This window comes from Triturus cristatus, chromosome 11 (assembly GCF_964204655.1).
Source record: "Triturus cristatus chromosome 11, aTriCri1.1, whole genome shotgun sequence".
NCBI lineage: Eukaryota > Metazoa > Chordata > Amphibia > Caudata > Salamandridae > Triturus > Triturus cristatus.
In genome coordinates this window covers 313,660,449-313,676,532 of record NC_140594.1, presented here as the reverse complement: position 1 = coordinate 313,676,532, position 16,084 = coordinate 313,660,449, and the positions used below count along the sequence as shown (strand labels likewise).

At 51.1% G+C, this 16,084-nt stretch overlaps 2 protein-coding genes across 3 annotated transcripts in view; one reads left to right on the top strand and one right to left on the bottom strand.

The window, feature by feature from the left end:
- Positions 1-16,084, top strand: part of MED13L (mediator complex subunit 13L) — a 964,037-nt gene that overhangs the window by 251,653 nt on the left and 696,300 nt on the right. The gene's annotated exons all lie outside the window — the stretch shown is intronic.
- Positions 4,775-6,607, bottom strand: LOC146784110 (actin, alpha cardiac muscle 1-like). Its single transcript, XM_085634432.1, has one exon. It carries the CDS (start codon positions 6,434-6,436, stop codon positions 5,303-5,305), a length of 1,134 nt encoding a protein of 377 aa, XP_085490558.1. The 5' UTR covers positions 6,437-6,607; the 3' UTR covers positions 4,775-5,302.

Genomic DNA, 16,084 nt, shown 5'->3' with positions numbered 1-16,084 from the left:
ACATCCTGTGATTCTGGGCAAATCACTTAATCTCCCCATGCCTAACAAAAATATATATATTTTTTTAAATGAATGTGTTAATCTGTAACGATACTGGTGCTCATGTAAAGCTCTCTGATACCCGATGTATAGGGTCTAGTTCGGGCTATATAACTATTTTTAAAAAAAAATTTAAAAATTGAATTAACTTTTTTTTTTTATTAAAAAAAAGTGTGGGTGGATGAGTGAAATGAGTGCCAGTGGGTGGAGCTGCTCTTAATTGATGGAAGGCATGCAGGCGGGTAGAGGAATAGTATTTATGCAGAAGTGGGGTGTAGGTGACTATTGTGTGGGGGATGAAGTATTATGTGGAGGAATAGGCTTAGTGGAGAGGGATGGGATATGACTGGCGGTAGAGCAATGTAGTGTGACCTGAGAGTAGGATTGGAGGCGTGTCTGCAGGTGGAGTGATAGGGTGTGTCTGGGGGTGAAGGCATTGGGTGTGTCTGGAGGTGGAGGGATGGGTGCGTGGGGAAAGAGGTGTGCGAGTGTGCATGGGAGGAAGCCCTGTGTGGAGGTGGATGGCTAGAAATCCCACTGGTGAAGCGAAGGAATACTTGGGGATGGACAGATGGAGCTGGTGCGGAAAGTCACTAGGGGAGTTTGATGTCACTATAAAGTGCTTAACTGGGGCATGTAGCATCAGGGGCATGGTCGGATGTGTTGGGGTCAGGTGTTTGTGTCGTAGGCCTACCATAGTTCTATGGGTGGGGCTTTGTGGGCATCTTTGTGGGCAGTGTGAACATCCCTCAAATTGGGTGGAGTGAATTTAGGGTGTCCAGATAGTGTATGTGGAGTGTGCCATGATGCCGGGATGTTGTGTGCATTTGTAGTGGTGGTGGGTTGGAGTCTGGTAATTGCATATGTTGAGTGGGTGTATTTAGATTAGAGTGTGGACAGGAAAGGCATTTCTGTGGTTGTAGAATGAAGGGTGTGTATATTGAAGGCTGTGTGGGGAGAAAGGTAGATGTATATGGAGCAAAGGGTGTGCGGATAAGTAATGTGTGTATTTGTTGAGTTAGTGTGTGTGGGGCTGGGTGGAGTGTGTGGGGCTGGGTGGGGCTGGGTGGGGCTGGGTGGGGCTGGGTGGGGCTGGGTGGGGTGTGGTGGAGTGTGGTGGAGTGTGGTGGAGTGTGGTGGAGTGTGGTGGAGTGTGGAGGAGTGTGGAGGAGTGTGGAGGAGTGTGGAGGAGTGTGGAGGAGTGTGGAGGAGTGTGGAGGAGTGTGGAGGAGTGTGGAGGAGTGTGGAGGAGTGTGGAGGAGTGTGGAGGAGTGTGGAGGAGTGTGGAGGGGCTGGGTAGAGTGTGGAGGAGTGTGGTGGGGCTGGGTAGAGTGTGGTGGAGTGTGGTGGGGCTGGGTAGAGTGTGGTGGAGTGTGGTGGGGCTGGGTAGAGTGTGGTGGAGTGTGGTGGGGCTGGGTAGAGTGTGGTGGAGTGTGGTGGGGCTGGGTAGAGTGTGGTGGAGTGTGGTGGGGCTGGGTAGAGTGTGGTGGAGTGTGGTGGGGCTGGGTAGAGTGTGGTGGAGTGTGGTGGGGCTGGGTAGAGTGTGGTGGAGTGTGGTGGGGCTGGGTAGAGTGTGGTGGAGTGTGGTGGGGCTGGGTAGAGTGTGGTGGAGTGTGGTGGGGCTGGGTAGAGTGTGGTGGAGTGTGGTGGGGCTGGGTAGAGTGTGGTGGAGTGTGGTGGGGCTGGGTAGAGTGTGGTGGGGCTGGGTAGAGTGTGGTGGAGTGTGGTGGGGCTGGGTAGAGTGTGGTGGAGTGTGGTGGGGCTGGGTAGAGTGTGGTGGAGTGTGGTGGGGCTGGGTGGAGTGTGGTGGAGTGTGGTGGGGCTGGGTGGAGTGTGGTGGGGCTGGGTAGAGTGGGGTGGAGTGGGTGGGGCTGGGTAGAGTGGGTAGAGTGGGTGGGGCTGGGTAGAGTGGGTAGAGTGGGTGGGGCTGGGTAGAGTGGGTAGAGTGGGTGGGGCTGGGTAGAGTGGGTAGAGTGGGTGGAGTGTGTGGGGCTGGGTAGAGTGGGTAGAGTGGGTGGAGTGTGTGGGGCTGGGTAGAGTGGGTAGAGTGGGTGGAGTGTGTGGGGCTGGGTAGAGTGGGTAGAGTGGGTAGAGTGGGTGGAGTGTGTGGGGCTGGGTAGAGTGGGTAGAGTGGGTAGAGTGGGTGGAGTGTGTGGGGCTGGGTAGAGTGGGTAGAGTGGGTAGAGTGGGTGGAGTGTGTGGGGCTGGGTAGAGTGGGTGGAGTGGGTGGAGTGTGTGGGGCTGGGTAGAGTGGGTAGAGTGGGTAGAGTGGGTGGAGTGTGTGGGGCTGGGTAGAGTGGGTAGAGTGGGTAGAGTGGGTGGAGTGTGTGGGGCTGGGTAGAGTGGGTAGAGTGGGTAGAGTGGGTGGAGTGTGTGGGGCTGGGTAGAGTGGGTGGAGTGGGTGGAGTGTGTGGGGCTGGGTATAGTGGGTAGAGTGGGTAGAGTGGGTGGAGTGTGTGGGGCTGGGTATAGTGGGTAGAGTGGGTAGAGTGGGTGGAGTGTGTGGGGCTGGGTAGAGTGGGTAGAGTGGGTAGAGTGGGTGGAGTGTGTGGGGCTGGGTAGAGTGGGTAGAGTGGGTGGAGTGTGTGGGGCTGGGTAGAGTGGGTAGAGTGGGTAGAGTGGGTGGAGTGTGTGGGGCTGGGTAGAGTGGGTGGAGTGGGTGGAGTGTGTGGGGCTGGGTAGAGTGGGTAGAGTGGGTAGAGTGGGTGGAGTGTGTGGGGCTGGGTAGAGTGGGTAGAGTGGGTAGAGTGGGTGGAGTGTGTGGGGCTGGGTAGAGTGGGTAGAGTGGGTGGAGTGTGTGGGGCTGGGTAGAGTGGGTAGAGTGGGTGGAGTGTGTGGGGCTGGGTAGAGTGGGTAGAGTGGGTAGAGTGGGTGGAGTGTGTGGGGCTGGGTAGAGTGGGTAGAGTGGGTAGAGTGGGTGGAGTGTGTGGGGCTGGGTAGAGTGGGTAGAGTGGGTAGAGTGGGTGGAGTGTGTGGGGCTGGGTAGAGTGGGTAGAGTGGGTGGAGTGTGTGGGGCTGGGTAGAGTGGGTGGAGTGGGTGGAGTGTGTGGGGCTGGGTAGAGTGGGTAGAGTGGGTAGAGTGGGTGGAGTGTGTGGGGCTGGGTAGAGTGGGTAGAGTGGGTAGAGTGGGTGGAGTGTGTGGGGCTGGGTAGAGTGGGTAGAGTGGGTGGAGTGTGTGGGGCTGGGTAGAGTGGGTAGAGTGGGTGGAGTGTGTGGGGCTGGGTAGAGTGGGTAGAGTGGGTGGAGTGTGTGGGGCTGGGTAGAGTGGGTGGAGTGTGTGGGGCTGGGTAGAGTGGGTAGAGTGGGTGGAGTGTGTGGGGCTGGGTAGAGTGGGTGGAGTGGGTGGAGTGTGTGGGGCTGGGTAGAGTGGGTGGAGTGTGTGGGGCTGGGTAGAGTGGGTGGAGTGTGTGGGGCTGGGTAGAGTGGGTGGAGTGGGTGGAGTGTGGGGCTGGGTAGAGTGGGTGGAGTGTGTGGGGCTGGGTAGAGTGGGTGGAGTGGGTGGAGTGTGTGGGGCTGGGTGGAGTGGGTGGAGTGTGTGGGGCTGGGTAGAGTGGGTGGAGTGTGTGGGGCTGGGTAGAGTGGGTGGAGTGTGTGGGGCTGGGTAGAGTGGGTGGAGTGGGTGGAGTGTGTGGGGCTGGGTAGAGTGGGTAGAGTGGGTGGAGTGTGTGGGGCTGGGTAGAGTGGGTAGAGTGGGTGGAGTGTGTGGGGCTGGGTAGAGTGGGTAGAGTGGGTGGAGTGTGTGGGGCTGGGTAGAGTGGGTAGAGTGGGTGGAGTGTGTGGGGCTGGGTAGAGTGGGTAGAGTGGGTGGAGTGTGTGGGGCTGGGTAGAGTGGGTAGAGTGGGTGGAGTGTGTGGGGCTGGGTAGAGTGGGTGGAGTGGGTGGAGTGTGTGGGGCTGGGTAGAGTGGGTGGAGTGGGTGGAGTGTGGGGCTGGGTAGAGTGGGTAGAGTGGGTGGAGTGTGTGGGGCTGGGTAGAGTGGGTGGAGTGGGTGGAGTGTGTGGGGCTGGGTAGAGTGGGTGGAGAGGGTGGGGCTGGGTAGAGTGGGTGGAGTGGGTGGAGAGGGTGGGGCTGGGTAGAGTGGGTGGAGTGTGGAGAGGGTGGGGCTGGGTAGAGTGTGTGTGTGTGTGTGGGGGGGGCTGGGTAGAGTGTGTGTGTGGGGGGGGGGGCTGGGTAGAGTGTGTGTGTGGGGGGGGGCTGGGTAGAGTGTGTGTGGGGGGGCTGGGTAGAGTGTGTGTGGGGGGGCTGGGTAGTGAGTGTGTGTGTGTGGGGGGGCTGGGTAGTGAGTGTGTGTGTGTGGGGGGCTGGGTAGAGTGTGTGTGTGTGTGGGGGGGCTGGGTAGTGTGTGTGTGTGGGGGGGGCTGGGTAGAGTATTTGGGTGGAGTGGGTGTAGAGTAGCATTATAGTTTATGTTGTAGGTGGAATAGCGGCTTGGCTGAGACAACCCTTCCTACATCTATGATTTGTGAGAACGCCCCCCAGCAAGACTGCGTTTCAGTCAGTGTGGGGCTGAGTGAAGGTGGACATCGTGCTTTGCCCTAATAGTGGACATTCTTCGCTTGCATGTGTCCGTATCGCGTTACATTCCCTGCTTCATCTCCCCTTGCCTCCCTCGGGTACGTTTCTGCAAATACCCGCATTCCTACTCAGCATGTTTGCATTTCGCCGACAGCGCAGCACACATATGCTTCATTCACATACCACATTGTGTTTGCAAACAAAGAACTCGGCAAGACTCGTTTAGACGTTTGCAAGACGTAACAAAATTTATTTTTTTCACTGAGTGAGAACCAAGAACGTTTTTCTGTAAACAGCAAAAATCATAAGTAAACGGTAGACCCATTTTCAGCCTCTTTCCCCATTATGACAAAGGGCACTTTTCACATGTTAAATGTCCATAGTGTGTAAACAAATCATCATGAGGTCAGCAAGAACTGTTGCCTTCCAGTTTGTCCAGGATATTACAGTTCAGCATCTGCAGTGTTAACGTGTCAACTGCACGCTCTCTTCTCTCGATGTAAAAAGAAGCTCACCATAGGAGTACAACACGTTTTTGCTTTGTTTTCTTTCAAAAGTCCCGGTCCCTGGCTGCCATGATCTTTCACAGTGATCAAACTCCCTTCTCTCGTCCATAGCTCTCTGCCGTGAAATCTGAGTACAGGAGCCCTGCAGATCGCCCAGTCCACTCTACAAAATGACAATGCCCTGAGAATAGTGAGGTGGTGGCTGGCTCCGGGCGTGCAAGGCTGCTGCGCACGACTTCCCGCTTAGAAGCACTTGCGGTGGACGATGGAGGGGCCTGCCTCGTCGTACTCCTGCTTGGTGATCCACATGGCCTGGAAGGTGGACAGGGAGGCCAGGATGGAGCCGCCGATCCAGACGGAGTACTTGCGCTCAGGGGGCGCGATGATCTTGATCTTCATGGTGCTGGGGGCCAGCGCGGTGATCTCCTTCTGCATGCGGTCAGCGATACCGGGGTACATGGTGGAGCCGCCGGAGAGCACGTTGTTGGCGTACAGGTCCTTCCTGATGTCGATGTCGCACTTCATGATGCTGTTGTAGGTGGTCTCATGGATGCCGGCGGACTCCATGCCGATGAAGGAGGGCTGGAAGAGGGTCTCGGGGCAGCGGAAGCGCTCGTTGCCGATGGTGATCACCTGGCCGTCGGGCAGCTCGTAGCTCTTCTCCAGGGACGAGGAGGAGGCGGCGGTGGCCATCTCGTTCTCGAAGTCCAGGGCCACGTAGCAGAGCTTCTCCTTGATGTCGCGCACGATCTCCCTCTCGGCGGTGGTGACGAAGGAGTAGCCGCGCTCGGTGAGGATCTTCATGAGGTAGTCGGTCAGGTCCCGGCCGGCCAGGTCCAGGCGCTGGATGGCGTGGGGCAGCGCGTAGCCTTCATAGATGGGCACGTTGTGGGTGACGCCGTCGCCGGAGTCCAGCACGATGCCGGTGGTACGGCCGGAGGCGTAGAGGGACAGCACGGCCTGGATGGCCACGTACATGGCGGGCACGTTGAAGGTCTCAAACATGATCTGCGTCATCTTCTCACGGTTGGCCTTGGGGTTGAGGGGGGCTTCAGTCAGCAGGGTGGGGTGCTCTTCTGGGGCGACGCGCAGCTCGTTGTAGAAGGTGTGGTGCCAGATCTTCTCCATGTCGTCCCAGTTGGTGATGATGCCGTGCTCGATGGGGTACTTCAGGGTGAGGATGCCCCTCTTGCTCTGCGCCTCATCTCCTACGTAGGAGTCCTTCTGACCCATGCCCACCATGACACCCTGGTGGCGAGGGCGGCCGACGATGGATGGGAAGACTGCCCTGGGAGCATCATCACCAGCGAAGCCGGCTTTCACCAGCCCTGAGCCGTTGTCGCACACCAGAGAGGTGGTCTCTTCGTCGTCGCACATGACTGCGGGGGTAGCTGCTGCTGCTGGAGGCTGGGCTCGGAGTGCGATGGGCTCGACTTGCCGGTGCTGTGTGCTGCTGAGTACCCGGCCCCGGCCTTTATATACGCGCACAAGGCAGGCCTGGCCGCCTCCACTTTAGGAATGCCGTGCAATTCATTGGTAATTCCTCACTTCTCGGCCTATATTTGGGCCTGCCCGGCCCTGCCCAGTTGCTCCTTCGAGGGGCCGTGGGAGGGTGCCCAGGCCACCCAAAAAAGGCAACGCCTGCTTAAGGTCCAGCGCCGGTAGCGGGACCTGAAATGGAATGGGTGACTGACAGTCCGTGTGCGGGGACAGCTGAACGGGCCTAGGCAGCCTGACCATATGTGAGGAAAGCGTCGCTGCCTTCCCCCATGGCCATTCGTGTGCTGGAAGGCACGTAAACTATTTTAGCTTTTCGTGCATACGGCCACTGCGCCCTGTCCTCCGTAGAACTAGCATGGCCAGGGAAAGGCTTGCGTATGGGGCGCCGCCGTGATTGAATGAGTGAGCTGCGTGCATCTCTCTCTGTGCCTTGGGGTCTTCCAGGAGCGAGGTACACATTCAATGCGGTGATCGTGTCTTAGGTGCGAGGGGCTTTGGATCCCAGGCTTTTCTTTAATGATCTACTCATCGAGGCCAGTGCTCCCAGTTATTGGGCAGTGTGAACGTGAAAAGCGAGCGCCTGCGCTCCGTTGCCAGCAGCGCTCCGGATTCCTCAGTGAAAGCCCCTCCTAGAGGACGGCGCGGCAGCGCCCAGCTCCCCATTGACATTATAAATGCTGCTTTAATGCACCGAGCGCCAGCTCTCGATTAAAGTGACACTGTGTATCGTGCTTGTAAATGGAAGCGAAACCCGCGTCTCTGTAAAAATGAGACTTGTAAAACTGGCACTTCCTCGAGTGAATCCATGCCCTCGAGAGCCGCAGTAGTTAGCTCCGACCGCTCGACAGACCATAACAACGCAATATCTGAAATACCGCCTTATAAGAGAGCGGAAGCGGCACAGCCAAGCACCCACTTGAACCAGAGGTTTACATAAAGTCGCGGATCAAAGAAGATCTGGCGGAGAACAGAGCCCTGAAGTACCCAGTGCTGATGTACCTGCCACATATTAGATGACAGTACCTCCCGCACTCACTGGAACACCAAGAGTACAAGAAAGAGTTTTCATTCCCACATGTTTTAAATGTTGTGGCACATTGCACTACCATATTTGTTTACTAAGCAACTAGGAGTGGGGGGTTGTAGCACACGCGGCAGACGCCTACATCTCAAAATGCAGCACGCACACTAGTAGTATTTGTTCCACCCAGAGGGTGGCGGCATGTTTTCTCCTTCCATTTTGTGTTACAGAAGCCGTGTACTATATCGCCTCTCGTTTGATTTCTTAAATGTGACCTCATGTTTCAGCAACCCGAGCCACCCACCGCCCCCCATTGTATGTTTCGGTTCCTTCTGCTTCCACTCTGGAAAAGGCGATATGTCCTCCATCTCACCCCTCCCTTCTGAGCCCCAACAGTCGGCTGCATGTTGTTTCTTTACCATCTCGGATGTAAAGGAGTCACGTTACAAAATCCCTCTCGCCTCCGAGACGGATTCAGATTTAATTCCATTTCGTTTATACATAATTTTCGACTATTCCTTCCACCCCAGTGTCTTCATACACCCCGGTCATTTTCTACTCGGAGCTATCTGCAGATTCGAGTATTGTTTTGATGTCTGCAGATGGGTGCCCCCTACCCCCGTGGTGGCGGCTAACAACTTTCATTCATTACCCCCACACCTTTTGATCTGCATGTTCAAATGCTCTTTGTTTCACAAAGAGGTGCTGTGTATCAAAATTCTCCCTTCCACCCAGTGGTGGCTGCTTGTTAGGGTGACCAGATCTTGAGAACCAAAAAACTGGGACATTTTGCAAAAACAGAAGGTCTACAATTTTACATCAACGGTGCTGCGCAGAATGAACACAGAAGAAGCACTAAGAAAATACATAGATTGTAACTTCTAAAACCAGCATCATACCTGTTAATTAAATTGCTTACTTATAACAGCTGCTAACTAGTTCAACTTTAGAACACCCAATAAGTGCCTCTCACTTTTTTTTGCCGACTCCCCTCTAAAAACTGGGACACGAGCCAAAATTGCCGAAATCTGGCGGGACAGCTGATCAAAACCCAGGACTGTCGGGACAAATCCGGGACACCTGATCACCCTACTGCAAACTCTGCCTTTTTTCCCCACCCTTGAGTTGCCTGTATGTTCTAATAGCATTTTCTTCCACCATACATGTCTATGTATGCTTCCCATCCTCTGTTTTTCCCACTCTTGTTGTTTTCCTCGTCAATCCCACTTTCCCTTCCATGGAACAGATTGCAGCATTTTAGAACCTTCACCTCCTTTCTTCTACCCCTTAGGTGGCTGCATTCTATCTCAGTAAGCACTGTGAGCCCTTGTCTGCATATTCCACCGTGCAGTAGATGCCTATTTTCATTTTTCTCAGAAGTGAATTAGTCTTTTGCTGAACTGTCTGGCACCTGAAAAGTGACTGTAGACCCCAGCTCCTTTTTCACCACAGAAGGTGCTGCGTGTTCTGACCACCCACAGTTGGGGAACCGTCTGAGACCTACCCAAATCCTCCCTCTCCTCAAATGGGAATTCCTTTAAGGGAGACAGACACACAGACACCATCACTGCGTTAGAGAATATACAATTCTCAGGCCATATTTATTACAATCAACAAACGCAACATTTTATATCAACAAAATTATTTGATTATTCAAATATTCACATGACATTTACAAGATGTACATCAAGAGACTTTGATTAGGGCAACCAATGCATGTCATTTCTTAGCAACAGATCCTCAAAAGGAGTCATGGAGGGCCACTCTCCAGGCACCATGGCATTGACTATTCCAAATGTTTCGGGATTGTGGTCCCCATACTGCAAGTTGCATATAACAAGGCAAACTCACCTGCCCCTTCAAGATAGAGGGAGCGTGGGCCAGCATGAAAACTGGACCCCCACCATAACCATGCCATAGCCAACCCAAGAAGGGATTCCCCCTGGCACCCACTGGGGATGGGTCTGGGCAACCGGACCATACCTTGGACCCCTGGCGCAGAAGCCATCCCCTCACATCCTCTGGGGCCATGAAATTGAGTACCGAGAGGGACTAGGGACAATCGCTGTAGCGGGAGTCCAAGCCCCTACTCTACACCCCCACTGCAACCCCAGCCCCGGTTTTAAGCCAAAGGCTTCCTAATTCGATATTTGCCTGCACTTCAATTACTGATACCAAGGTTGTTAACCTGTTGTATGACCATCATGACTCCTTCCTTGCCCCAAAAAAGGAACAAGACTGTCTAAGGGGATGGGAGGGTGGGAAAAAAGTCGGCTTCACCGCCGTGTTTCAAGCAGCAGGGTGGCTAGGTCCAGGGTGTGGGCATGACAACAAGGTCTTTGGGGGCAGCCAGGCGAGGAAAGACAATTAACTATGTGGGGATGTATGCCCCCTTTTATCCAGGCTTGGCTGGCCCCATGACTGCCCAGGCGCCCTCCTCAACCCACCGGCCTATCGGCCAATCGCCTAACGCAAGCGTCCCGCCCGCGAAAATTAAAAGATTGTGGCACCGCCGTTGGAGCCGCTGGCACTGGTCCGAACCGGCCCGCACCTGTCTTGGTGGCTTGCCATTGGTTGGAGTTGCCCCCAGGGCCACTTTCCACTTATATTTGTGCAGCATGTTGCATCCCAGAGTTTCCTGCTTTTTTCAATCTAGGTTTTTTCATGCCACTATACCACTTATTTTCAACCCAGAGGTGAATGCATTTTCCATAGCATAACCGCGGCGTGTTTCAGTCCCTCGTTTCACCCACTTGGTGTAGGATGTTTCCAGCCTTTCTTCTTCCTTACCAAAGATTGCTGCATTTCTCAGTATCCATTTCCTTCACCCCAGGGATGCCTGATGGGTATGATGCCTCTTTCACCCTAGAGGGGCCCACTTGTCGAAGTTCATTCCATTTACACCAGTTATGACTACATGCTGCAGTCCCCCTATTTCATTCACCCACCACAGAGGGAACAGTGTTTCTGAATCTCCATCTTTCTTCCATCCCAGAGTTGGCTGCATGATGCCAGTTATATTGGTCTTCCACCACATAGGCAGTAGTCAGTCCCGGTCTCCCTTTCTCCACTGAAGGTGGTTGAACTTGAAAGGCACCCTCTTCTTCCATTCCATTCCTTGTAACTTTACTTCCTAAATGTATGCTTATTCTTAACTATATAATAAGAATAAAGCACTAATGTGTTTTTTATGAGGTTTTTAAACTTGGTATTTAATTATTCAAATCGAATAACTTATTTAATATAGGACTGCGTGATAGCGCTTTTTTCTTGTATCTTATGCTAAAAGCTGTATACGTGGTGGACATTCTTATGGTTTCATCTGAATTCATGAAACTTTTGTGTGACCACACTCTGGCCCTGTACAGAGATGAAAAGCACTGCCTCTCTTCCTCTGACTTGCCTCTGGCGTGCAGAGTCACACTAGCAAAAGCTGAGGTCCGGTTTTCCTGCTTGGTGTGATCCTGAGCAGTCTATTCTAATCTAACGTGAGGCTTATTGGCTTTACCAATGATTGTTTTGTTTCTAACCATAAAAATGGATCAGTCTAAGGTTGGCATACATTTTTTTGCTAAAATAACTCTTCCCAAAAATCAGTTATAAAAAAATGAAATCAAAGCAGACTAGCTTTTCCTACTAGCCCTGGCCCTGAAGTGAACTACTTTGTAGGCAGGTGTGCACCGAAGAGAGACCACAGCCGAAGTGGGCTGACTCATTCTGTGTTTTTCTTTTTTAATTGTTGGCTGGCTAATCACAAATCTGCTGCTTCTTTTCATCCCAGTGTAATGGAAGAAATGATTCTGAACATGTAATCGATGCGTTTTATAACATCCTGTACAAAAAGAATTACACTTCAGTTTATCTGAGTCAGGGTTACATTTTTTTGGGCGGTAGCTAAGGTAACTGCAAAATAATAGCAGCAAACACACTGTTTCTGTTTGAACACTGTTTTTCTGGTGCATGGGTTTAACCACCATGTAAGAACTTTGTACCCGTGACTGGTGCGAGTACTGGGCTAGTTCTGCGCCATGTTTGAACGCTTGGGACGCTTCTGTTCCAGAAAGGAGACAGCAGGGAGGGCGCTTGGAGGAGGAATGTAACTTTTTTTTTAAAAGTGCACTGTTAGCACATTGTATCCTATTTCTGCCCGAGAGAAGGGCCTGTGCGAAGCTGCAGCGGCCCCAGTGCCTATGTTTGGTCGGCCCGTGTGGCCAGTGCACGGAGGCATGGTGTTGCACTTTTTCCCCCGCGTGCTGCTTCTCTGGCATCCTGCTGTTGTGGTGTGCAGTGTGTATTATCAGAGCCGGAGGCTCGGCAGGCAAATGCAGGCTGTTAGGAACCACACTTTGTATTGCTACATGTACATTGTGCGCACTGCGTCCTAGCAGTCCAAGTGCCTGTGACAAGGTGTCACACCGCACTGCGGCTGTGATTGTGGCTTCTAGAGCAAGCAAGGCTGCGCTTTTTGGCCCCTCCGTGGGTTTCTAATACACGGTTCTTCTGTCCCTTACATTACTGATGTGACTGTGCAACAAGCGCTCTAGATTGGAGACCTGGGACTGTGCTATGACCAGGTCTTTGGAGTTCTGCTTTGGTAGAGGGTTGGCTCCCTAGCTAACCAAACCCGCGATCAGAGACTGACGATCGCTTCAAGATTCACAAACACACAAGTACACTATGGTAAGTAGCAGTACACGTATTCCCTGCTGGAAAATGCATGTGCGACATCCCCACCCCCCCAACACACACACCCGTCCACCCTCCTCCACTCAACCGTGCAGCAGCAACGCACCCTTCCGATGTCAGTTCACCAAAAACCCAGTAGAGACGGAAGTGACATCACACCCTTTGACACCCCCTTCCCCTCATGACTTCACCTGGTTGATCCTTTGTTCCACCCTTCCCAGCATCCCCTGTACTGCTAGAGACATGGGAAGGAGAAGGAGGAAACAGTAAAGGAAGTGTGCTCTCTTTTCTGTTCCTTCTGCTGCCTCATGACCTTTGAGTAAGGGTAATGTATAATGGGCAGTGCCAGCCAAGGGTGCCAGCTGCTGCCCTGTAGAATACAAATTGATATCACTGTGAGAAAAGGGAGGGCACTGGCAGTCCACGATTACACACTAACACAAATAAATCACCATTGCATACATGGAGCTCTTACTGCATTGGTGGAGCACGTTTCCTCGACCATAGAACAGGTACTGCATTGCCAGAATGAGGGCAGGCCTCCGTGTGTGCACGTTTCCTGTTGTGGGTTGGTTTGTGTGATGGTGGACGACAGTATGCTTGGTAATTTGTGATGACCTTGCATTGCCATAGAAACTAGTACTATTAGATTTTGGAGGATTGTTTCCAGAGATACATTTTTTTTTTTTTTTTTTTGAAGTTTGCATTGAGTAATTATTTTCTAAGATGAGAAGTGTAACACATTGCGTTATGAATTGAAATCCATGTGCGGTTCCGTTACTGCAGTGAAGAGCATTGTTGGCTGAAAGGATGCCAATATTTTAAGTTTGGCGAAGCCAGCCATTTCTGTTCAATGCAGAGTTGTCTTTAGGGTCAGACCCCTTTAACTCTCTGGCTTGCTTGGGTGAGCCTCCTTCAGCCATTGGCTATCAACGGTGTCTGTCACATGTTGGGTCAGCCCAGAGGAGTATTTGTTTCTCACCTTCATGCTGTTTTCTGGGTGTATTCTTCCACGTTCTAGCAAGTTCTTCCTTTGGATTGCACAAGGGACTATTTTTGAATAGTCCCCCCCTTAATCATACTTGGTCACATTCACTGCTTTATCTTGTACATGAGTTACATAAACTTTTTTTTTTCAACATTTTTTTTACCGGCAATACCCTAGTTTGCTTTATTGCTAAAGAAATTGATTACAAACGATGACACATTTTTGCTTTTCTAATTTCCACTGTAGGAAGACCCTCTGGCATCACTAGTAACCACATTGAATGTAATCAGTGACCGTGCCCTGGTGGCTCAATGTGTGCTCCAGCTGCCGGTATGGTGCTGAAATTGAAATTCAACATGCCTTGTGGCTTTGGCAAAGCCAATAAGTTTGGCTTGTAGCTGAAAATGCTAGCCTGAGCAACTGATTTTGCCAATGCTGTATTAAAGCATTCCACTGTGTTATAACATTCACTTTCTGTGCCCTTTAGCCGTTTATGGAAAATACAAAAAAATACTTTTGGCACCTATTTTAGTGCAAAATGCGCTCACAAATCCGTCTTGACCGAAGGACCCATTCCTCATCATAAAAAGTGCCAAAAACCACATACGCCACAAAAAGCAACTATTTGCGTTCTGGCCATTTGTGTTTTTCCCATGGGTTTGCGGTAAATTTTTTACAATGCACGTGGCTTAACAGTTCCATTTCAGGAATTTCGTGTTAGTGTAATGCAACTTTACAGATATTTTGGTGGATTGTGCTAGCGCAATAGACTTTTTGTCTGGGCCTGTAATACAATGCGAATGTGTGTGGCATTTGGAGAGGAATCAGGCAATGTTGAAAGGACGGTTGGTAATCTTTTTTGAGACACCTGCTTACAAGTGCATATGCGCCATAAAGTCCACAGATGCGATTTTAGGGGTCGGTAAAATGACCAGCCGCGGTTGGTAGTGGGAGTAGCCGCTGGGCGCTGACGTGGGGAGGAGGTGGGGCAGGGTGGGGGCTAGTAAACTATGGATTACGGAGGTTTTCAGGTAAGTACACATATAAATAAATAAAACGAATTTCGTTGCGTGCACTGCATCCCCAAATGCAGTGCACGCAACGAAACTCGTTTTATTTATTTATATGTGTATTTACCTGAAAACCTCCGTAATCCATAGTTTACTACCCCCCACCCTGCCCCTGCCCCACCCCCTCCCCACGTCAGTGCCCGGCAGCTACTCCCACTACCAACCGCGGCTGAAAATGACTAACATTGTGAGGGGTCAGAGTAAAACCAACTGGAAGAGTTTGGTCTGTATATAACATACACTTAATAAATAGAAATACCTCTGCCAAAAGAAAGGTGTCTAAACGAGCTGATATCGTTTGCTTGACTTGCTTTTGTTGGTGTCCTCCCGTAATCTGTGTTGCATGGTGCTTCTCCAGGGAGTCATCTTGCTCGTTGATGTAGTGTTTGTCAGTGCGCATGGAGGTGAATTATGTTTGCACATTGACTTGAGTTCACTAATTCGTCAAGTCAAACAAGGTTCCCACTTTAGAAGTGAGCTGCTCATTACTCCTTCGAGGACCAGCACTTGAGGAAGCCTGAGAAGTCAAAACCGTGTTATGTGCATACAGTCGGTGCCCATTTCAATGAGATGAGGACTGTGTATTAATCTGTTTGCAATGTAGGCGTGTAGAATAGTCACGGCTTTCAAGTGCCTTTGGCAGGCACTATACTATTCTTGGTAGTATTCTTCTCTGTATGGAAATGGCTTTGGTTTCAACAGGGCTGCATATGTAAAGTAGCAAGATGCTGGCGAAGAACCAGTGTGCACTGTAATAAAAAAAAAACTGCTATCTTCAGAGGCTGCTCAGATAGTATTTATGGAGTCCAAAGTCCAGATCTGATTCGTTTGTTATGTTGTGTTTTTTTCATTCTGCAATTCCTCACTTATGTAGCTCCTATGTTGTTGCTGCATGTACTGATTTCTGCTATTTATACTTTGGGAACGTTCATCAGTAGCATTTATATCATTCAGTTTGTGATGTAATACTTGTGGATTGACGGACATCCCTTTAGACCAGTGATTGGTTCACAGGTGAGGGGAAGAGAAGATCAGGCCCTTGAGGAGAGAAGTCTGACCTCCTCTAAAACGCTGGGAAAAAAAAGTGATGTTCGCACTGTTTTGTCTCTCCTCCTGTTCATGTGCAGGAATTCCTTTAAGACCTAGAGGACCGGTCTTGTAGCTACGCCCATCGGCATGGGTCTGTATGCAAGAATACAAACGGGAACACAAGTGTGAAACCATTTTTTCCCAGGTCCTCCTGATTTTGCAGAGACTCCAACTACCTTTGTGATAGGCGAGGCAGCACATTTTACTTAGACAAGGAAGCTTGGTACTCGTGTTAGTCAGAGCTACAAGGTTTCCAGAGTGATGTGAATGTTGTCCGATGGAATGTAACAGTTGATTGTCCTACACGCAATTATTTGAATGACTTTAAGAATAAATAACTTTATTAAGTGCATTCAAATTATATTCTATTTAAAACAAGGGAATGGAGCAAGTTTATAACGCTTACAGTTACAAATGTATTCAACAAACTTGTTTTCTGGGTAGTGCCGTGCTCCTTGGCAAAGTGAATGGTCCATAATCTGTATTTCTGCTTTCAGAAGAAAGAGGTTGATGTTTGGTGTATCTCTGTCCTAGCAAGGTTTTGAATTGGGCATTGTTAAATATTACTTGTTAGCTCTTTCTGCATTTGCCTGACCAACCTTCATTACTCAAGTCATTGGTTGTAATGCATTTTTAAAGGGGCTCATTTACAGGTTTCTTTCTGCTCCCTT